At 40.1% G+C, this 25,063-nt stretch overlaps 1 protein-coding gene across 1 annotated transcript in view; it reads right to left on the bottom strand.

The window, feature by feature from the left end:
• Positions 1 to 25,063, bottom strand: part of LOC114513903 — a 364,074-nt gene that overhangs the window by 325,075 nt on the left and 13,936 nt on the right. Inside the window, 1 exon segment of the mRNA XM_036016964.1 lies at positions 24,039 to 24,353. Coding sequence (XP_035872857.1) covers positions 24,039 to 24,353 — 315 coding nt within the window.

Raw genomic sequence — 25,063 nt, 5'->3', positions numbered from 1 at the left:
CCAGAATCCTAGCTCTACTTCTGAAAAGCTGCAGTGCAGTTCAGAGCATTCCTACTGCCAGCCCTGCCCCACCTTGAACCCAGCCATGCCTACAACTGGGATTCATATATGAAAGGGGTTTTCAGGGAGTCTGCTGGCAAAGCTTGTTCAGAGGTGCTCTGGGAAGTGTCAAGTAGATAAGCCTAGCTCTTTGTGAAAGCTTTAGTATCTGAAGGGTGGATACTAAAGGAAACCTGGCAATATCTGGGTCTTAGGGAGGGGGAGGCAACCACACATTGATGTTTCTCTCCCTTTCTTTCTCCTTCCCGCCCCCTTCCTCTAAAAACAAATTAATAAAATCTTTAAAAAAAAAGAATTAAAAAAAAGAATAATTTCCTTTCATCATAGGTACAGGTAAAAACTCTGCAGTAAGGAAGAAAACAGGACTTTCATTTATTGGAAAACAATGTTACAGAAGATTCTTTGCAGAGTTACTTGCTGCCAGAATCATGCTACATGGTGCTAAGCTCAACATTATCATACCCAGGGTCTTCTTGTCTCAGGACCAAACAGGATCCTTTCTCTTTCCTGGTAGTGTTGAAAGCTTTGCTAGGAGACTGCAGAGAGATGCCTGTAACAGTAAGGAGAATTCAGATTTCAGTGGTGACAAAAAGACAAGACAGAGTCCTCTGGAGGAAGGAGACTAGTACAAAGTGGCTACCAAATATCTGTGAGGGCCCAGAGTTTGTGTGAAAGGCTAGACAGAGCTACTTTAGACTGATTCTGTTTCTCTGTGTAGTATTGTCTTGATCTCTGCAGTTTGGAAGGAGGTGGATGAATAATGACAAGAAGAGGAAAAAAGACATGAATGTTCTCTTCCACACCAGTGATCTGATTTCTTAAGAAATGGAGGCAGGAGATGACCTCTCAAGAGCACCTCAGATGACCTTGCCTCACCATCTCAATAACAGACCAAACTGCCTTAAAGTGTTTGAGGCAGACCAAGTTGCCTCAAAGTGTTCATGAGAACAGTCTGGGTCCTCTGTCAGATGCTGAAAGGGAGCAGCTCAGTCAGATCCCTCTGTTGCCCAGGGCCACATGCTCACATATAACCAGAAAGCCTAGGCCTAGGGAATGAAGGTTTTTGTCAATTGAAACACTGAGAGAAAATTGTATCTTAGTTTCTTTTTAGTGTTGAGATATTATGACTCTAATTTTGGCCACTGAATATTCTGTGTTTATAGTGGGCCATGTCAACTTAAGATATCTGCTTACATGGTTCTGCCAAAACAATTTTTTTATAGCTTACAAGTTTAATTTACATTGATATAAAAAACTTTTCAGACTCCTTCTCACAATCTAAAGGAGCCCCCATAATTATTGTCAGAACATATATTTCAGCTTGAGGTATAAAATGGGAACAAAGCCTTTGCAACTCATAGAGATGTTTACATCAATTGATGGTGGACATGAACACAGTACGTTTCTCCTCTCAGAAGATATGAAATGGCTATAATATACCTGGAATAGAAAAGAGCTAATCTGGACTTCCAGCCAAGATGGAAGCATAGGTAGACACACTGTGCTTCCTCACACAACAAAAATAAAGACAACAAAAATTTAGAAACCAAAAACCAACCAGTATTGACAGAAAACTGAACTGTATGGAAGTCTGACAACCAAGGAATTAAAATAGACACATTCATCCAGACTGGTAGGAGGGACAGAGTCGGGAGGCTGGGCAGAGAGGGGTCTCGGCAAAGAAAGCAGTGGCTGGCAGACCCATGATGGGCCCCGGGAACTCAGGTGGTAGCTGGTAGACCTCAGGTGCGGGTTGGAAACTGGCAGACCCAGTGAGGCAGGGGATTGTGGAGGGGTGCGGCACAAGGCAGCTGGTGGACCTGGCAATCCCACATTCAAGTGCAGATAAACCAGGAGAAACTGGAGAGTGAGACAGATCACACAATCTAGGGCTCTGGTGCAGGGAAATAAAGCCTCAAAACACTGAATGAAAACTGCTCTGGGGATTGAGGTGCTGGGAGAGACTCCCAGCCTCACAGGAGCGTTCATCGGAGAGACCCACAGGGTTCTAGAATGTACACAAGCCCACTTACATGGAAATCAGCACAAGAAGGGCTCCATTTGCTTGGGGGAAGTGGCAGAAGGGATTGAAATCTGACAGAGAGCAGAGTAAGCACCGTTGTTCCCTCTCAGACCCCTCCCCCACATACAGAGTCACAACACAGCATGTGGGTTGCCCCACCCTGGTGAATACCAAAGGCTCCACCCCTCACTATGTAACAGGTGCCTCAAGACAAAAAAAAATGGCCCATACAAAAGAACAGATCAAAGTGTCAGAACAAATACAACTAAGCAATGAAGAGATAGCCAACCTATCAGAAGCAAAGTTCAAAGCACTGGTGATCAGGATGTTCACAGAATTGGTTGAATTTGGTCACAAGTTAGATAAAAAATGAAGGCTACACTAACTGAAATAAAGGAAAATGTACAGAGAACCAATAGTGATAGGAAGAAAACTGGGTCTCACATCAATGGAGTGGATTAGAAGGAAGAAAGAAACAATCAAGCAGAAAAGAATGAAGAGACAAGAATTCAGAAAAAATGAGGAGAAGCTTAGGAACCTCCAGGACATCTTTAAATGTTCTAACATCTGAATTATAGGGATACCAGAAGGACAAGAGGAAGAGCAACAAATGGAAAACTTATTTGAACAAATAATGAAGGAGAACTTCCCCAATCTGGGAAAGGAAATAGATTTCCAGGAAGTCCAGGAAGTTCAGAGAGTCCCAAAGAAGCTGGACCCAAGGAGGAATACACCAAGGCACATCATAATTACATTAGCCAAGGTAAAAATGAAGGAGAGAATCCTAGAAGCAGCAAGAGATAAGGAGACAGTTACCTGCAAAGGAGTTCCCATCAGACTGTCAGCTGATTTCTCAAAAGAGATCTTGCAGGCAAGAAGGGGCAGGAAAGAAGTATTCCAAGTCATGAAAGGCAAGGACCTATATCCAAGATTGCTCTATCCAGCAAAGCTTTCATTTAGAATGGAAGGGCAGATAAAGTGCTTCTCAGATAAGGTCAAGTTAAAGGAGTTCATCATCACCAAGCACTTATTATATGAAATGTTAAAGGGACTTATCTAAGAAAAAGAAGATAAAAAACATGTATAGTAAAATAACAGCAAACTCACATTTATTAACAGCCACACCTAAAACCAAAACAAAAGCAACACAAGCAAACAACTAGAACAGGAACAGAGCCACAGAAATAGAGATCACATGAAGGGTTAGCAACAGGGGCATGGGAGGAGGACAGAAGGGGAAAAGGTATGGAGAATAAATAGCATAGATGGTAGGTAGAAAGTAGATGGGGAGGGCAAGAATAGTATGGGAAATGTAGAAGCTAAAGAATTTATAAGTATGACACATGGACAAGAACTAAAGTGGGGGCATGTGGGTGGAAGAGGGTGTACAGGGTGGAGGGGAGTGAAGGGGGGGAAATGGGACAACTGTAATAGCATAATCAATAAAATATATTTAAAAAGAGCTAATCTTATCTAAGTATCCAAGTAAAGAAAAACTGACTATTGATAGGCCCATACTCATTTTCTCCATCACAAGGAAGACCTACTGGAGACCAAGCTACTGGAGACCAAGCTACTGGAGACCAAGCTGCCCACTCACCTCTTTGGGAATACCAGACATCACCTCCCTCTTTTGGGAAAAAAAATTTCTCTCATGCCAGGGAAAGAAAGAGTTTCAGGAACAGGTAACTCTTCAACATCATCATAACTGTTTCTTATGGCATTGACATGTTGTCCTGGGGGCTCTGAAAACAGACAAGGATGTAGGTGAAATATCAAAATATGGCTGGACAAGGTGATGCCCTAAGTCTCCTCTAATGCAGAGATTCTAATAGCTAATAAATATAGATACCATATTCTATGATTGTCTCAAAGAATATATATGTCATCTCAACATTCTCAGATATTATTTAAATCTTCTAAATATTCCCCTATATCAAGGTCGATAATATTTTTGACAGGGTCACTTATACCATAAAATGTAAACAAAAGTTATTTTGCTATAAGAATCAGGTACTATTTTCAAGCATATGGTACAAAGTTGTAACATGTAATATGCACATATCAGTGACTGAGGGAGGATGCATTTGGAACAAGAGAATCCAAGCTGTCCACGTGCCTTCTGAAGCTGTGAAAGAAACAGGACTGGTAGGGTGAGGGAAGCCTGGATACAGGTCACTCAGAGACAGGAGTTCCTACTAGTCCCAGTCACAGGAGGTCTGGATTTTAATTCCCTCTAGAGCTCAGCTGACACCAGAATTTATTTCCCAGGAACTCTTCTGGGCATGCTTCCTCTCAAAAGCTGTTCATTGTTATTATCTGGAGAAGATCCAGGAGAACACTCTTCTCTCTTATGTCTCTTATGAACAAGAAATTGTGGAACTTCATAAGTATAGGTAGTAAGCACTCTAATGTATTTCAGGGTTTATTTAAATCATTTTTATCTCAATATACACATAATCCACTAAATTATCCAAATATCATACTATCTCAGGATTCAACCATACTACCTAATGTTCTCTCTTGATACAGAATTTTTGAGATGATCAGTGTCAGGTGTTTAAAAAAATGGCCATTGAATCCATAATAATATACTGGATGTGTGTTTGTAACTGAGTAGAAGCTGTGGATACAGAAATTCTGTCTGATCTTTTCTTTCTGTGGTTACAGACTGGAAAGATGGAGGAAAAATTGTGAACTGGACATAAGAGATTCTTTCCATCCTAATCATAGCAAGACTTCTCATCAGAGAGATTCTTCCTTTTCATCCCCATCTTCCAAGGGAAGATCTATCTGGAGCAGAGTGAGAGTCTCCATTCCCATCTTTGTTCCCTCTATAATATAGCAGCTTAGTCACTCAGTCATCAGACAGGTTACCCAATAGGGAGAAAAACATTACAGAAATTCAGAAAACCTTTTTCCATAGTAGGAGACCCAGTGTTATTGTTCAGAAAGAAACTTGAGACTTCAGACTTCTAGAGAGAGGCTTTCAGCTCCTGGGTTAGGAGGAGGCTGATTGTGTGAGGTTGAGTTGGTGATTGGGTCTGTGCTTGCTGAAGATAACCCATGGCCAGCTCATGAGCAGAGCAGAAGGCATGGAACCCACCCCTGCTGTCTGACAAGTCCTCCTTTTTTGGTTTTACAGGGAAATCAATCTCCTGGTACATGACCTTATCTGGACTATCTGTGACAGCAGACAAGGCTGGGGAAAGTGACATGAGTGTAGAGACTTCCCTGCAGATGTTCCCTTTATAAGAGACAAAGCTTCCAGAACTCTCCAAACCTCACCCTTGGAAAACCCCTGTGGGCTACCAGGGCTCCTAATTATCTTTTTGAGACAGACTTAGTTTTCCTGACCCTGATGTCGACTTATGCTGATTTCCACAGTCACTGTTCACATAGGAGGTCATAATACTTTTTAAAATTTTAATTGCTCAAGTACAGTTTTCTGCCTTTTACCTCCATTCCAGCCCACCCCACCCCAGTCCTCTCCATCTCCCTCTGTTTCCACCCCCTCTTGTTATCGTCCATGTGCCTTTTATACTTGTTACTGCAACCCCTTCCCCTTTTCCCCTGAAATTCTCTCCCCTCTGGTCACTATCAGCGTGTTCTCCATTTCAGTGTCTTTGGTTATATTTTGCTTGTTTGTTTGTTTTGTTGATTAGGTTCCTGTTAAAGGTGAGATCATATGGTATTTGTCTCACTGCCTGGCTTATTTTGCTTAGCATAATGCTTTCCAGTTGCATCCATGCTGTTGAAAAGGGTAGGAGCTCCTTCTTTCTCTCTGCTGCATAGTATTCCACTGTGTAAATGTACCATAGATTTTGGATCCATTCATTTACTGATGGGCACCTCGGTTGCTTCCAACACTTGGCTATTGTAAATTGTGCTGCTATGAACATTGTGGTGCATAGGGTCTTTTGGATTGGTGTTTCAGGGTTCTTAGGATATAATCCCAGCAGTGGAATTGCTGGGTCAAAAGGCAGATCCAGTTTTAATTTTCTGAGAAAATTCCATACTGTTTTCCATAGTGGTTGTAGCAGTCTGCAATCCCACTAACAGTGCCCTAGGGTCCCCTTTTCTCCACATCCTCTCCAACACTTGTTGTTTGTTGCTTTGTTTATGATGGCCATTCAGGAGGTAATATTTTTAAAGGAAGTCAAAATTATTGAGCAGTTTTACATTCAACCTAGGACAAAGCATTCAATTCTTTCAAATTCTGAAGTGTTTTGAAGAGAAAGTGTAGTTTTGTCAGATAATGGGGTGAAGATCAATACTTGTGCACTTCTCTTGACGTCACAACTGACTGGCTCAATACCCTTCCCACTACTTTCCAGATCACTTAGCTTCCCCACAGCCCACCATGATGCCATGCTCTCTATCTGTGTAGCTGAATCCCCAGGATGGTAAGGGCCAGAAAGAGAAGAGCCCCCAGTATGCTACCAAGGATCTTAGTAAGAAGGAGATGCCAGAGGCAGGTGTTGAGCCTGAATTACTGCAGGAGCAGAGAAGGTTATGCATGTAGTTTTAGAGAGGGCAATAAGCCCAGGAGAACCCATCTTTATCCTGATCATCTCCAGAGTCCTCAAGACCATGTAATCACCATTAAGATACAGTGTGTGCCTGAACCCCAAGATGTGATCAACCCAGGTCCTTCCCTGAGCTTTGTCAACCTAAGCTAAACCTGGTTTAAAGGGATTTTTATAAAATGGTAGCTGGTAAAGCTTTGGAGAAACACAGCTGCTACAACTTTGTAGGATTACAAATTCCTGATCAATAGGTCTTTCCTATACTGACATGATTAATTTTTCTAGAAATATGTTAATTCCATTGGGCAGACCCCTAAATATATGGGTGTCCCTTCTATCACAGATCAGGCAATAGTCTCTGCTGCAGCCAGAGCACAGAACAGCAGGTTAATTGAGGAAGTGCTTCTGGGCACAAAGTTATATCCCCTTCAATCATAGCCCAACATCATTGGACCTCCCACTCTGCAGAGCACCTCACCCCAGCATTCTCCTTGTGCTGGCAATCACTCTGCCCCCAGGGCTCTGCAGCCCAAGGAACAGGGAAGACCCCTTGCCCCACCACTGCACCTCATCCAGCCAGATGCGCCCATTTCCTGGGGCTCCTGCCAGGCTTCCAGGGCAGAGCTACAGCTCAGCTGCTGACACACCACCTTGGCCTCTGCCAGGCTCCAGGAGTTATCTCACACTGTGTCTCAAGAGCCATTGTGCCAAACCTCCACTCTCCCTGAGCATTCAATGTCTCCATCCCTGAGTCAGAGCTTGTGTTTGTCTGACAAGATAGCAGCACCTCCTATTACCATCCCTGGTGGGAGAGAAGGAGGCCTGGGAGCCCACAGGGGAGGTGGGAGGGGCTGATGTACCTGTGCAGGGGGCAGCAGTGGGACAGCTCTTGGGTCTCATTCCTGCAGAAGCAGACAATGGGGAAGCACTGGATCAGGGACAGCTGGGTGTGGTCTTGCCCCACAACAAAATTATTTAGGTCCTTGGCTCAGTTCAATGACAAGTGAAAACACAGGCCTCATAATTAATGTAATGGCCTAAGTTACTGAGACATTCACAGGACCCTAGCCTCTATCACCGGCGTAAATGACTTTACCTGTTTATTTATTTACCATTCTCCACATTCCAATACAAATACAAATACAAATACAAATACAAACACAGACACTACCCTCCCACAAAGAAATCTCCTTTAGAGGAAGGATTTTGCATACCTTATCCACCTCTGTGTTTCTGCTATTAAGACAGTGCCTGGCACATTGTACACAAGCATTTAACAAGTATACATTGAGAATCTCGTACAAATGCTATGTATAGGAGTTTGACAAATATTTATTGAATAAATGAATAGATGATTAAATCCAGTGAAATATAATTCTTTTATATTCTTGCTAATAGTAAGATATAAAGAAAATATAAATGAATGATAGCTTTTTATGGTAATAAATAGTATGTATAAAAATAATTAGTTCATAGGCACACAATTAACATATATTCAATATTGCACTTAAATAATTTGTGGTAGAAAATTATAAAATAGGTTCTAAACTACCTATTAGTTGGTATGACATATGGACAAGGAAAAATTACAATAGTAAGAGGATACTCTTAAACAAGGTAATGCACAGAACAGAGCAACTAGAATTCTGAGAAAGGTGCATAGTATTAAGCTATTAAGACAGAAGTGTTTGCATGAAATGCAAATAAACTTACTAATAAAAATTATATTGAGAGAACACAGAGATAACAAATAAAAGAGTCACAAAGAAGCAAAGAAATACATATAAACACAAAACAGCAGAAGAAAACAGAAGTGTACATGACACAAAATATCAAAATCTATATATCCTTTCCACATCATTCTATCCAACCTTTACCCTATGCAGAGAACACCTCAGAAAATGATGGCAGGAACTCTGTGGGCTGGTTGGTCACTTTCAGGGTCAGAGACTTCATTACCTCTCAATTCATGGTGTTTAATGTAGGAAAAAAATGTAATCTGTATGAAGTTTAAACATACCAAGTAGGCAAAAGTAGGTTTACAGTTGTGAGTATTCAAGTTTATTCTTGTTTTTTATTAATTATTGTATGATTTATTTGTATTACAACTATAAACCTACTTTTGCATACCCCTGTATCTTTGGTTTTCAACAGGAAAGACAGAGAGATGAGGAAAGAGAGGCAAGGAAAGGAATAAGCCTCTGTCTACGAAATATCTACTGCCATATTTTCACCAGCAGTGAGTTTGAGGCAACTCCCAGTGTATTGTTCAAGGTCCACCTGAATGGAGTGCGTATATTTGTGTGTATTTGTGAGAGAGGGAGAGAGAGAGAGACTGAAAGAAGGTACAATACACTCACCAGTATATGGAGATTATGGGCAAATATTTTATTATGAAACTGTTTGTAGATTGAAAAAATTGAAATCAATTGTACTACCAACAAATAGGCAAACAATTGCACAAAGTGTAGTACTGCCTGTAATGAATGAGCTATTTGCTGTTATTTTACACATGAGTTAGATTTACCTGGAGGGATATCCATGATATATGAAGTGATAAAAGCCAATATAAGGATGATGTGTGTGATATAATTTCAATATTGTGAAAACAAATATCAGTACAACCAAATAAACCCACTTATGGGTATTTATATTGCACTCTTCCCATCCCACACCATCCTTACATGTTTACTGCAGCAGAATGAAAAGAAAGAGAAAGCTGGGAGAAGAGGATGAGGCACACCAAACAATAGATTATCCTGCCAAAAACCACTACTGATTTATTATTGGCTATAGAAAAGTTTCCAATATTTAGTTATTTCCATACCAGCATAATGAATATTTCCATACCAGCATTTCAACTGTATAACCAAGACTTTCTTTACATTTACTATCTTTAAAAGATAAACATTTTTTCAAAAGAAGAAAATATGAGGTCTGTATTGAAAAAGTCCAACCATTGTTAATATAATGAGAACGGTTTGCATGACATTAGTGTAAACTTGCCAGCCAAGGAGAGTGGACTGGAATGCACATGTATGAACAATGACGACTTCACTATACCAGTCACTGGGGGTCGTAGATGCTGTTGAGTGAGCATGTCTACTATGTGGGTGTTGCATTCAAAATGAATGTGCATCGAATTTTGCATTAAGCTTGAACATTCCTCTGCAGAAACTATTGTGATGATTCAGAACGTGGTATGATGAAGCTATGGGCAACTGGTGATTGGTAGCTTCATCAGGACAATGTGCCCATTCAAGCATCACATCCTATGCAGTGTGTTTTGGTGAAATATCAAATGACCCAAGTGACTCAGCTCCCCTACAGCCCAGATTTGGTGCCCTGTGGCTTCTTCAGGCTTTTCCTAAAACTAAAATAATCTTTGAAAGGGGAAAGACTTCAGACCAGCTGAGATTAGGAAAATATGATGGGGCAGCTGTTGGCAACTGGGAGAGCTGTATGAGGTCTCAAGGTGCCTACTTTGAAGTGGACTGAGACGTCATTGTCCTGTGTACAATATTTCTTGTATCTTCTTCAACAAGTGCCCTTTTTTCATAGTATATGGCTAGATACTTACCGGACAGACCTCATATATTACTACCAAAAATATCTATAAAATAATAAAAATTTTCTGAACTTCACAAAGTATGCGTACATTTATTTTTTTTTCAAAAACTCCCCATTTACTATCTGAAATCAAAATTTGGGAAACAGTACGTTACATTAGAAAGCTCAAAACCCATAGTTTATGAAACTCTCCACATTATCACGAACTCCCTTTATCATCATTAGCTAGTTCCTTAGAGTTATTTTAAGAGCAAGCAGTATTGAACTGCTCAGCATTTCCTAAACCATCAGGTTCTTTTGAAATTCTGTGTTACATATGTTTCTCCTCTTTGAAATGGCCTTTTTCACTCCTGAACCCTTAACTTTTCCCCCCTCATCTCCCCTAATTTTAAATAAGTTGTCATTTTCCCTCATATCAGTTCCAAAAGTTAAACTGGGTTAGTGTAGCCATTGAATACTTAATTCAATAGAGTCCTGCTGGAGAATATTTATGTTATTTATTTTGTATCCCCAAAATAACATTTTAAAAATGAATAAATTTCTCATTTCAGAGAATATATTTCTTTATTTTTACTACTGCTTTTTTTGATTTTTAAAATTTAAATTATTTTATTTTTGTTCAATTACAGTTGTCTGTATTTTCTCCCCACTCTTCTCCCCCACCCCCTCCAAACCTACCTCCTTCCCTTGCTTCCACCCTCTCTCTTGGTTTTGTCCTTGTGTCCTTTATAGTACTTCCTGAATAACCCTTCTCCCCACAGTCCCCGTGCCCCTCCCCTCTGGTTATTGTTAGATTGTTCTTAATTTCAATGACTCTGGTTATATTTTGTTTGCTTTTTTCTTTTGTTGATTATGTTCTAGTTAAAGGTGAGGTCATATGATATTTGTCCTTCACTGCCTGGCTTATTTCACTTAGCATAATGCTCTCCAGTTCCATCCATGTTGTCAAAAGGGTATAAGCTCCTTCTTTCTTTCTGCTGCATAGAATTCCATTGTGTAAACGTACCAGTTTTTTGATCCATTCATTTACTGACGGGCACCTAGGTTGCTTCTAGCGCCTGGCTATTGTAAATTGTGCTGCTATGAACATTGGGGTGCAAAGGTTCTTTTAGGTTGGTGTTTCAGAGTTCTTAGGATATAATGCCAGAAGTGGAATTGCCAGGTCAAAAGGCAGTTCCATTTTTAGTTTTCTGAGGAAACTCCATACTGTTTTCCACAGTGGCTGCATCAGTCTGCATTCCCACCAAAAAGCACTAGGGTTCCCTTTTCTCTGCATCCTCTCCAACAGTTGTTTGTTGATTTGTTTATGTTGGTAATTTTGTCCGGTGTGAGGTGGTATCTCATTGTGGTCTTAATTCACATCTCCCTGATGGCTAGTGGTGCTGAGCATCTTTTCATGTGTCTCTGGGCCCTCTGTATGTCCTCCTTGGAAAAATCGTCCTTTGCCTATTTTTTAATTGGGTTGCTTGTCTTCTTAGAGTGGAGTTGTGTTCTTTATATATTTTGGAGATCAAGCCCTTGTCTGTGGTGTCATTGGCAAGTATGTTTTCCCATACGGTTGGCTCTCTTTTCATTTTAATGCTTTTATTTTAGCCATGCAAAAACTTTTTAATTTGATGAGGTCCCACTCGTTTATTTTGTCCTTTATGTCCCTTGCTTTAGGGGACACATCCATGAAGATGATGATGCGTGGAATGTCTGAGATTTTTCTGCCAATGTTTTTCTCCAGGACTTTTATGGTGTCAGGACTTATATTTAAGTCTTTTATCCACCTTGAATTTATTTTTGTGTATGGTGTAAGTTTGTGCTCAAGTTTCATTTTTTTTGCATGTAGCTGTCCAGATCTCCCAGCACCATTTTTTGAAGAGGATATTTTTGCTTCATTTTATGCTTCTTTCTCCTTTGTCAAATATTAATTGACCATAGGGACTTGGGTTTATTTCTGGGCTCTCTGTTGTGTTCCATTGGTCCATGTGCCCGTTTTTATGCCATTACCAGGCTGTTTTGACTACAGTGGAATTGTAACACAGTTTGATATCAGGTATTGTGAATCCCTCCTGCTTTGTTCTTATTTCTCAAAATTGCTGCAGCTATTCAGGGTTGTTTATGGTTCCATATAAATTTCTGAAATGTTTGTTCTATATCTGTGAAATGTGTTATGGGCATTGTAATAAGGATTGCATTGAATCTATAAATTGCTTTGGGTAGTATGGCCATTTTGATGATGTTAATTCTTCCAGTCCATGAGCATGGTACATGTTTCCATTTGTTTGTGTCTTCCTTAATTTCTTTCTTCAGTGTTGTGTAGTTTTCTGAGTACAGGTCTTTTACCTCCTTGGTTAGCTTTATTCCTAGGTACTTTATTTTTCTTGTTGCTATATTATTACCACTTTTAATAGGTGCATGTATTGAATGAATGTTATCTGACCCTTGCTATCACAATTCCTTTTTCCAGAAAAGGCAATACTAGAGTTGATTCTGTCCCTGTGTGCCACATTATTCAAACACAAGGGGCAAACAGAAGCAATATTCACTCTAGTTAACCAAAAATAAGCTTTTAGAATTTCTGACTTCACTCAACAATCAAAGGAGTACTATGACAAATTCAATAATTGGTGATCTCAGTTCTTTTGCACATTACTCTTCACCTTTTTGTATATCCTACTAGGAATGTTTGACTGGATCTCTTTAAGTGGTAATAATTCCCTGGACACAATCTGAGTTTTAATCCCTCAACTCAATAATTGTCTTAACTACATAACATTGAGTAAATTTCTTAGTTAAAGAGACTCAGCTCCCATTGAGAGGAAATAAGACTGGCCTGTTTTCTAAATCAGAATCAGAGTCTGAATAGCAGTATCAAGCAAAGAGAAGCCATGTCATTGAGATCCTGAAGATCCTCTTGCTCTAAAGAGAGTTTGAAAGAATGGCTTTGCACCAACCTTTGTGTGAGCACTATTTTCCTGTCGCTATCTCCTCTGATGTAATGTATATCAACCTATTAGTCCCAATGTGAACTTTGGGCCAGAGTCAGGTAGATGGGTCTGGAACGTATGGGAAGCATGTTTTGTGTTTAAGTATAAACTCAAAAATATAATTTATAAATCCAAATCAATGTTTAAAACAGAGCAAGGAAAATAAAGTGAAGATCTGCAGGATAAGTTTTTGCACTTCCATCCTCTATCAATCAAGAAAAGAACTGTACAGAAATAAATGCGTAGCACCTTTCACAAGAGCTGTGAAAGTTATGTGATGTGACCAGAGGGAAAAGGAGAAGAAAGACTACAGAGAAATAAGTATGGTAAGTGGAGAGTTAATTTTAGTTTCTGAATGACTACAAAGGAGGTGATTATCAATTCATAATGTGAGCATCACATGGTATGTGGTTGTCCATAAGTTAAGGTTCAAAGCTCATACCCACTGGAAGATGTAAAAGATTATGTAGTTAAAATAAGAAACTTACTCACCACCCAGGAGTCAGTAAGTGGTAGAAGAAATAAAGAAGTAAAAAAAATGATTATGCACATTTGTAGACATAAACAACAAGGAAGTTTAGTATTACATTTTACTACCCAGCAATCTTTTCTATTATTAAGGACAAAGTATGAGTTTATGCTTACATGGAAGTAGTAAAAATTAAACTTGAAAAATTATACAAAATACAAGAAAAGCCCAGCAAAACTGAAATCAAGATGTAGAACTAGTCAATCACCACTAAAGAACTCCTTTATGCTATCTCTTTGTATTCACATTCACTGCCCACCCCACCTCACCTTTCTCCTTATTACTTGGCTAATCTGTTCTCTGCCTGTATAGATTTGTTTATTCGATAATGTCATATAAATAGAATTCTATAACCTTTGGATGTAACATTCTGCAACTTTTTTCACTAAGCATAATATTCTTTAAGCCCATTTGGGTTATTGTATGTATCAGTAGTCCATTCTTTTTTATTGCACAAATGTATTCCATTGTACCAATGTATCAAAGTTTGTTCAACCATGGATCTGTTGAAGACATTTGGACTGGTTCCTATATTTTGTTTTTACAAATACAATTTCTAAGAACATTTCTGTACATGTTTTGTGCCAACATAAGTTTTTATTCCCCTGGGATAAATATCCAAGAATGTAATGATTGCATTCTATGGTAAGTGCATGTTTAGTTTGAAGACACTGCCAAGTGGCTATATTGCCACCAGCAATGTATGAGAGAACCAGTGTTTCTGCATCTTCATCGGCATTTGATATGATCACTATTGTTCATTTTAGCTACACTAATTGATGTGCAGTAGTCAACTTATGCCTTTTAATGGGACTATTTTGTCCATTTACATCTAAAATAATTGTAATATGTTATATTATAGTTATATCATAATTATATATTATAACTATATATGTTATAACATGGAAGAGATGTGTGTATTATATATGTGTGTATATAATACACATATCTGTTGTTTATCTTTTCCTGCCTTCTTTCTAGTTTACTGGTTTAATTCCTCTACTGGATTTTTAGCTATATAACTTTACATCAATTTTTAACAGTTTCTCTAGAAATTAGGAAATGCACCATTATCTTATCATAGGCTCCTTAGAGATAATACTGTAGTACATCAGGTAAAGTATAAGAACTTTGCAGCAATATGTTTCCATTACTCCCATGCTTAGTGCTGTTGCTGTTATGTGCACTGTACCTCGCATTAATTTTGATGACTATACTATATCTTTAAACCTGTAAAACAGATACAACTAAAAGTTCCTGATTCCTCTGTCTATATTCCTTCTGGATCTCCTCTAAGACTCCTCTTCCTTGTTTGCTTGCCCACTTAGATGCAGGTTTGTGGGAGAGTGCTAATTTGTCCTCCATCAACTTCCAGTAAAGAGGGATGAGTAGATGTAACTTGCTTAGATGGCCTTATAAATAGATGGTCAAGAAATGACCATTTCCTGAAGAATTAAGGGGAAGTGATGGAGAAGAAAGTCTGAATTTAAAAGCATTTGATAACTGCCCTGCCCAGTTAGGCTCAGTTCGTTGGGCATCATAATGCAAACTGAGAGGTCATGGGTTTAATTCCTGGTCAGGGCATATGCATGCATTTTGGGTTCAGGCCCTGGTTTGGGTTTATGCAAGACGTATATTTACACAGTGGAATACTATGCAGCAGTAAAAAGGGAAGAGATTCTTACCTTTTACAATAGCATGGGTGGACCTGGAGATTATTATGCTAAGTGAAATTAGCCAGCCAATTAAGACAAATACCATATGATCTCACTTATAAGTGGAATCCAATAAAAAACAGAAACTAATGAGCAAAACAGAGGCAGAGGCATAGAAAGCATGCAACAGACTGACAGTGGTAAGAGGGGAGGGAGGAGAAGGGCACTGGTTGAAAGGAGGCAAAGGGATTTGTCAATGAACATATATGAATGAACCATGGACAATGAGGTGGGGATTGACAGTGGGAATGAGGGGTGGACTGGGTGGAGAAGGGCAAAGGGGGAAAATTAGGACAATTGTAACAGTATAAACAATAAAATATTTAGAAGAAAAAAAGGGTAGGAGCTCCTTCTTTCTTTTTGCTGCATAGTATTTCATTGTATAAATGTACCATAGTTTTTTGATCCACTCATTTACTGATGGGTACTTAGGTTACTTTCAGCACTTTGCTATTGTAAATTATGCTGCTATGAACATTGCGGTGCACAGGTTCTTTTGAGTTGGTGTTTCAGGATTCTTAGGATATAATCCCAGCAGTGGAATTGCCGGGTCAAAAACCAGTTCCATTTTCAGTTTTTTGAGGAAATTTCATACTGTTTTCCACAGTGGCTGCACCAGTCTGCATTCCCACCAAAAGTGCACTAGGGTTCCCTTTTCTTCACAGCCTCACCAGCACTTGTTTGTTGTATTGTTTATCATGCTGCCATCACTCCCTTAATGACAGCATGGATGGAACTGTAGAGCATTATGCTAAGTGATAAAAGCCAGGTGATGAAATAACACATAATCTCACCTATATGTGAAACCTAATCAACAAAACAAACAAGCAAACAAAATATAACCAGAAATATTGAAATGAACAAACGGACAGTAACCAGAGGGGACAAGAGAGAGGTATAAAGGGGTAAAGAAGGGAAAGGGTCATCAAGGAACATATATAAAGGACCCATGGACAAAACCAAAGGAGTGTAGGTGTGAGGGTGGGAGGTGGAGTTTGGTGGGGTAGGGAGAGTGGTGCAGGGAAAATGGAGACTACTGTGCATGAAAAACAATAAAAAAAGGGAAAAAAAAGGTTGAAGTTATGGAAAAACAGCTACCATGGCTACATAGTGCTTCCTCCCTCCCAAGGAATGTGAAAAGTAGAGAAAGGCACATGGTCTAAGCAATGCTATCAAACATATGAGGTCATCCAAGTTTCGAATCTATCAGGAGAATGGGCATTAAGGAGTTGAAACTCATCCATTTCATGCCAGAGACAAAATATGACAGGGATTAATTAATCCCACTCACCTGTCTGAAAAGCTCTTACTCCATTCTCCTCTGGGGGCACTTCCTCCTCATGCATCTGAGAAATAGGAGGAGCCTTCAGCACTGGTAGCTCTTCTGCATCATCATAACCCTCGGCAAAGGCATCACTCCTCTCAGCTGAGGCTTCTATGGGCACACAAGGGGATCATGCGGTACCACAGTAAATGAGTTGGTTTAGGTAATACCTATACTCCCTTCTGATCCAGATTCTGATGGCTGCAAAACAAGGGCACCATTCACACTATGCTTTAATGGGTCTTTCCATGACCATGTATTTCATTTCTGTGTGCCAATAAACCAGAAAATGATCCAAATATCTAGGTATTTCTTGATTAACACTAAATGTTGTTCAAAGAAACTCACAAAAAGGACCATTACTAAAATATTTGATCAGGTTATACTTCCAAGATGTTATTTTTGAAAATAATTTGTGCTCTTGTGACTGAATGAGGGTAGTTCTGGACACTGAGAGCCTGGCCCCATAATGGGGCATTGCAGAGCCATCAGATAAGAGGGACACTGGAGTCCAGTGTGGCAAGGGAGCCTTCTCATCTCAGTCAAACGGAGACTATTCCCCCTGGCTCTCATCTTTGGGGGAAGTTCCCTTGCCCCCAATGCCCAGCCAGGACAGATCTACCTCTACTACCTAGAACAGTTTATAGTCACGATTGTACTCACCATCCCCAGTGTAATATGGCAGTTTTGTTACTGAGTCATCTGACAGGAGCTCTGAAGTGGAGAAAAACATCACAAAAAAACAAACAAAATGACACTTTCCACCCAGAGGCTCTACAGTAAGGCTGAAAAGAAACGTTGGGTTAGCATGACTCTTGTGGTATCAAGGGATGGCTTAGAGCTTGAAGTGGATCTGGAGAGGCTCCTCTTGCTTCTGTGAGCCTGGGGTATATATGGGGTTTGCAGATGGTGAGAAGATTTGGCTCACAGACAGTGGATGGCTGAGAAGTAGAGGTCCCAGGAGGGCAAGGCAGGGACACTCACCTGGGCTGCTAAGTAGATCCTCCTTCGGTGTCCCAAGATAATCAATCTCCTCATACACGGCCTGGTCAAGAGCACCTTCAAGGCTGGATAAGGCTGAGCAAACCACCAGCAGATCAGAGATTTCCCTCTGACACAGCCCTGAACCAACAGGCTGATCCTTCATTGTCCCCTATGCTCACAAGTGGAAAAAACCTCTAGTCTTATGCCCAAGTACCATGTCTGCACCATCTACCTTTGTCTGATTCTGTATCCAAAGGTCAGCTCCTACTCTTTCCTATCTCACATAAAAAGCCATGTCTTATGAGAGCTCACACCCCACCCTCTAAAACATCTGTAAATTTAGCCCTTAGCTGAATACCAGAAGCAGATGGATTTTGCAAACTAGTGCAGTAAGAACAGATACTTTGCCCATTTTTCCCCTTGGTGCCCTGTCCCATTTTTTGCCTGCATATACTTTCCATGTTAGCCAGTACCCCCTGCAGCCCACCTCTGTGTTCTATTCTCTGTCTGTGCAGCTGAATCACCAGAATGATGAGGACCAGGAAGAGAAGGGCCCCTAGGATGAGGCAAAGGATCCCAGGCAGGGAGAAGATGCCAGGGGCAAGACCTGTCCATCTTGGGCCAGATTTGGTCCCTATAAAGAACAAAGCCAAGAGGTTTTGGAGAAAGGCACATGTACAGCTAATCTCACTTACACCAACATTTTCAGAGAGCTCAGGACAGTGCAGTACCAGCTTCCAACATAATAGGATGGACTGCCACCCTGGTGGGCACTCTCTCAGCCCATGTCTTAAGATAAATTCAACTTCACTCCAGGATGGTCCATGGGAGTGCTGGGGTTATCAGGGAGCCTCAGAACTACAACAGTCTCTGAGGGCCAGGGCACAGTTTCAGCCCCTTCTCTTGGGCTTCACCAGACTAGAACATCCAACAGTCATTTCAGCTGCTGAGGAGCTACAAACATGGGAAGGTGAAGAAATCCTTAGAGCCAGCCTCCCATGGCCTGAAGGCATGAGAAACTTCTGGCACAGTGAACCAAGGAAGGGGACGTTTGTCCAAGGAAAACACCCTAATAACTCCCCAGCACCCAGTTGCTCTTTGGGATTTTTCCTTTCTGAGTTGGCTAATTCTGTCAGAGGTTCTATAGAACATGTCCCAAGAATTTGACCATGGTCTCATACCCATGGATGGTGGCACTGCACCTGCTGTAGTGGTTGGCAATGTTGTTCTTTTACCTAGAGAGAAAAACAGGAGTTGGGAGCACAGAAATTGGCCAGAATGCAGGGTTACCCACTTTTCTCACCTGAGCCTTGAAATCTCCCTTTGGTTAGCATAATATCAATATTGTGTCCTCCCAGCTCCCCCTTTCCTAATCCAGAATTACAGCTCCTAGATGCTTTCTGAATACCAACTGCCCATTTTACCCCAGTCCAGCCCATTTCCCCACCCCTGCTCCAGCTCAACCAAGAGCCTAACCCACCACCCTCCACCACTTACCAGAGCACCTCACTCCAGCATCCTCCTCATGCTTGCAGTCACTCCGCCCCCAGGGCTGCACAGCACAGGCCCACAGGGAGGACTCCCTGCCCCTGCACTGCACCTCATCCAGCCAGATGTGCCCTTTTCCTGGGCCAAATGCCGCCTCCTGCAGGGCTTCCAGAGCAGAGCCACAGCCCAGCTGCTGACACACCACCTCGGCCTCTGCTAGGCTCCAGGAGTCATCACACACTGTGCCCCAGGAGCCATTGTGCCAAACCTCCACTCTCCCTGAGCATTCGGTGCCTCCATCCCTGAGTCGAAGCTTCTCTCTGTCTGACAGGGCAGCAGGAACTCCTTTTGCCAATTCTGATGTGAAGGAGGGAGCCCTGGGAGCCCATAGGGGAGCTGGAAGGGGCTCATATACCTGTGCAGGGGGCAGCAGTGGGACAGCTCTTGGGTCTCATTCCTGTAGAAGCAGACAGTGGGGAAGCACTGGATCAGGGACTGCTGAGTATGGTCTTGCCTCACAACAAGGTTATTTAGGGTCCTTGGCTCAGTCCAGTGACAAGAAACACAGGCCTCATAATTAGTTTAATGGCCTGAGTTACTAAGATGTTCATTGGGCCCTAGCTTCTACCACCAGCTAGAATTACTTTATCTGTTTACTTGTTTATTACTCTTTACATTCCACTACAAATACACACACACACACACACCACTGAATGAAAGTGCACCTAATGGAAGGACCTTGCATATTTTTTCACTTCTGTGTTTCTGTCATTAGGACAGTACCTGGTACATTGTACACACTCATTTAACAAGTATACATTGAGAATCTTCTATAAATGCTATGTATAGGAGCTTGATGGACATTTATTGAATAAATGAATCAATAAATAAAATGCAGCAAAATATAATACTTTTAAATCTTGCTCTTCAGCAAGGAAATAATAGAAATATAAATTAATATTAATGATATGTGGTAATAAATAGTGAATGTTAAAAACAAGTAAGTCCAGAATCACAGAAATAATTGGTATTCAATAGTGCACTTACACTTTTTAAAGAGAAATTATACAACAGATTGTAAACTTTCCTCATAATTTTTTCATTGTGAAAAATGGATAAGTATAAAAGATAACTATGGGGACAGGATACTTTTTTAAAAAAGTACTAGAAAAAGTAGAATTTAGAGAAAGATAACTGGCTAGTTAGTGAGGCAGAAATGTCTGTATGAGAGTTGAATAAATATACTAAGAAAAACTACCTTCATAAGATACAGAGGATCAAAACAAAACACATGTAAGATTTGAAGCCAAAGAAAATGGACATAAATTCAAAACAACAAAAGAAAATAGAAGTATTCACAATACTTGCCATAAAATATCAGAGTTGGTCTTCTTTCCATATCATCCTATCAAACCTCCTGCCCTATGCAGAGAACATCTCTGAACATGATGGCAGGAACTTTCTAGTGTGATTGTGACTTCAGGATTGAAACATCACTATCCTTCATTCATTGTGTTTGATTGTAAAAAATTGTCATCAATAGGTCTTGTAGCTTAATATTTCTTCAGTCTTTCATGAGACTAAGAAGACAAAGATGAGGAAAGAGAGGCAAGGAAGGGAGTGAGCCTCTGCCTATAAAATATCTATTTCTCACTGCTGTGGATTTCAGGCAACTCCCATCATATTGTCCAAAGTATATCTGAATGGGGTGTAGCATGACGTGAGAGGAATAAACCAAGAGGCAAGAAAAAGTGTTGAGGGAAGAGAAAACACTGAAAATGTAAAAGAAGGAAGGAAGAGATGGAAAGAAGAGAGTGAAGGAAAGAGGGAGAAGGGAAGGAGGAAAAAGAAAGAGAAGCAAAGCAACTGTTACCCTATCACACTCCAAATACAATGAGATTTGTAGGCTTTGTAAGCTTATTGATTTTAGAACATCTATGTGATTTGGCTTAAGAGTCAGTTCTTGAAAAATCTCAGTATCTTCTATCTAGTTATGAAGAAGATAATTGAAAATAATTAACCTGAGAAAATAATTTGACCATATCTAAGATTTATGTGTATGTGCATCTACTTATCATTTGATGTAATAATATAAATATTTGAAGTAATCCTACAGCAAAAAACTCATTAGTATGTAGAGATGCATAATGATGATACATATCACATAATTATTTATATAGGAAAATTTGAAAATAATTGGATTACCAGTAAATAAGCATATGGTTATATGAACTGTAGTACCAATTTCTCATGAATGAAATATTTGCCATTATTTAAATGAGCTATATCCACTTGGAGGACCGTGTGGTGATTGTAGGTGAGAGGAGGTTGGGTAGAGGAGGAAGAAGTTATAAGTGGGATAAATGGTAATTGAAAAAATACTATAAAAATATGTTACTAAATAAATAATTTAACAATAATATATATGATTGAATCTCAATTTTGTAAAAACCAATAATAAAACACCATCTACAGATATCCTTTTATGGGTATGAGCTTGGATATACTTTAGTGAAAATGGATGAATTTAGAAAATGGTACTTACTAGTACATTAATCCTGTTTATATCAGGAGGATATGAATGAACAAGGAGTGGGATAAATTCTTCTTTTACATCTTATGTCTTTCCTGCTTATAGTAAGTAAGCAAAGTCTTTATAATTTAAATGAAAGAGAAAGGACTTGGCCTTTTTCTAATCTTAAACCAAACTAGTGGGAAGAACACAAATTCCCTAGTGCCAAGCCTGGTGCAAGCCCAGCAGAAGCAAGTTCAGAGTCCCAAAGAAGTTGGGCCCAAGGAAGCACACACCAAGACACATCATAATTACATTACCCAACCTTAAAGATGAGAGAATCTTAAAAGCAGGAAGAAGAAAGGAGACAGTTACCTACAAAGGAGTTCCCATAAGACTATCAGCTGATTTCTGAAAAGAAACCTCACAGGCAAGAAGGGGCTGGAAAGAAGTACTCAAAGTCATGAAAGGCAAGGACCTACATCCAGGATTACTCTATCTAGCAAAGCTCTCATTTAGAATGGAAGGGCAGACAAAGTGTTTTCCAGATAAGGTCAAGCTAAAGTAGTTCATCTTCACCAAGTCCTTAGTACATGAAATGTTAAAGGGACTTATCTAAGAAAAAGAAGATAAAAAATACGAACAGTACAATGATAAGAAAGTCACAAGTATGAACAACCAAACCTAAAAAAACAAAAACAAAAACAAACTAAGCAAACAACTAGAACAGGAACAGAACCATAGAAATGGAGATCACATGAAGGGTTATCAGCAGGGAGGTGAAAGAAGAGAATGAGGAAAAAGGTACAAGGAATAAGAAGCATAAATGATGGGTATAAAATAGACAGGGGGAGGTTAAAAATAGTATAGGAAATGTAGAAGCCAAAGAACTTATATGTAACACCCATGGACATGAATCAAGGGTAATGCTGGTTGGAGCAGGGGTGCATGGCAGAGGAGAATAAAGGGGGGGGGGATAAGAAAATTGTAATAGCATAATCAATAAAATATATTTTTAAAAAAGAAACAAAAATGATAATTGAGAGCAAGGAGTGTACCTAATCCAAGTCTCAGCGTAGAAAAAAGTGTGTTGAAAGAAAAACACAGAGTCTCTAATCAGTAAGAATACTGACAAGAAAATCAGTATTTGCAAGGAAAAGTTAGGCTTTGATCTCAACATAGAAGTGAAGGGAACACTGAGGGAATAAGAAAATTTACAGTTGATGGGCTCCAAATTCCAGCAGGTTCTGCAGAAGATTTTGGGAGATTGGAATGAGGGAATAGAGAGTACACAATAGTAGAGGGGAAAGGCCCAGGATATGAATGACTAGCCAAGAAGACCAATATACTGAGGGCCTCTTACAAGAGACAAATTCGTGCAGAAAAATATGGGGACATGGAGCCACTGATCTCCTAGGAGTTCTCCATGGTGTGGCAACAAAGCAGTTAAAAAAAAATCCTCTTTAACAGCATTATTCTTATGGGTCCAACTTAACAGAGGTCTTTGCTCTGCTCACAGTTCCAGGGTAATCCCTAGCTAATCCTGTTTCCCTCTCCTTCACCCTCTTTCTGCTCTGGCCATGACTGAATTTTCTCAGTACCTCAAATATACCATGTCCTATCCCAATTCAGTATTTACAATTACCAAAATGACCTGTCCACTTTCTTCCTTTGAAAACTCATACTCATCCTGCAGGTTCCATCCAAATACAATTCTTCTTTTACCTGTATTACACAATGCCAAGCACTTTCTCATTTTTCATAACTTGAAATTAATGCCTCATGAGTGTTTTCATCAATGGATTGTAAATGCTGTGAGAACTGTGACTATAATTTTTCTCTGCTCTGTTCTTTTACCTAAAGTATAAATTTGTACCTACAGACACCCAATTACACTCAGCCAATAAACTGACTTGAGAAGTAGCAGAAGTGGTATAGATACATTTCAGAGTAAAATATCATGAGTTTAATACATGAACCAATCAGAATTGAGTCTCTGCTCTGCTCCTCACTTACATTAAGGTGCTTGACATATCTGTTAACTACTCTAAACTAGTTAGCACCTCCTTTGAAAGTTTATCAGAGTATTAATGGTGCTCCCACATGTTTTTGCCTATCTTTGTGATATTTCTCACAATAATTGCTAGGAGCACAGGTTTTCTCATTTTTTTCCTTTAAACCTGATTGATTGCAACATGTGGATTAAGTCGTCTTTATCCATCTTTTTCTTGTACAGTCATCCTAAAATCATCTCTTAGGTTTGAAAATATAAGTATTACTAACAGCATCCTACAGGGATAGGACTATGATAGAAACAGACAGTAAATACCTGCACATGTGATGTAAGCTTCCTCCTTTGGACTGCATGAATTGTATTTCCAAGGGTCAGAAGGACACTGCCAGAGAGACATATCAGTGTTCCGACACTGGATTCCATCCACCCACCGGGGTCTAGAACCTTCTCTATAATCAACAGAAGTGTCAAGGGTCCCCCTGTCCCCACAACCAAGCTGTCTGCAGATCGTAGACAAGGTCGTGGCTTCCATGGGGCTGCGACAGACACTGCCCCAGGTCCCATTGTAGAAAACTTCCAGCCACCCGGCACACTCCTGGTCCTCGCTCACCATCCTCAGGGCCAGGAACTCTAAAAGTGAAAGGTGGAAACAGGGCACAGTGAGTGGTCCACTGTATCTCTGTATTCTTTCTCTCTCCCCAAGGATGTGAGTACTCATCACTGACTCTGCTGAGGAGACAGCCACTGAGTGGCAAGACTGAAACTTGTGTTCCTTTTTTCTTTGTTCATTTGTGTCTGTGTATCTCTATGTAGTGGAACATGAACAGAGAAGAACACCATCCTGGACCCTCTGCAGGGAGAAAGAGCCGAATACTACTTCTGACAAAACTTCTGACAGAATATGTGGAAGGGAATGTGGATGGGGATGCGGATAGTGGGTGATGGATGGAATAATGGAACCCCAAAGAATTTTACATTCTGCACCGTGGAACCTGTGAAATGTTTCCTTTTATGGCAAAAGGGACTGTATGTTAGTATTAAGATGAGGGCCTTGGGATGGTGAGATTAACCTGAGATATTGTGCATTAACCAGGTGAGTTCAGTTTAATAATTAGACCCACTGCCCTTGAAAACAAATAAACTTTCCTAGCTTCAATTCAGAGGGAAATGTGACTAAGGAAGAATGGTCAGAGGGGGGCAATGTTGTTTGTTTGAAGAAAAAAAGAAAAGAGCTTGGAGCCCAGGAAAGAATGCACAACAGCTTTGGGAAGAAGAAAAGCCAGGGAGAGGAAGTCTTCTCTGGAGCCTCCAGAAGGAATGCAGCCCTGCTGAGACCTTGG

Source organism: Phyllostomus discolor, chromosome 2 (assembly GCF_004126475.2).
Source record: "Phyllostomus discolor isolate MPI-MPIP mPhyDis1 chromosome 2, mPhyDis1.pri.v3, whole genome shotgun sequence".
NCBI lineage: Eukaryota > Metazoa > Chordata > Mammalia > Chiroptera > Phyllostomidae > Phyllostomus > Phyllostomus discolor.
Note: the sequence above shows the minus strand (reverse complement) of the source record. Positions and strands in the feature narration are given on the sequence as shown.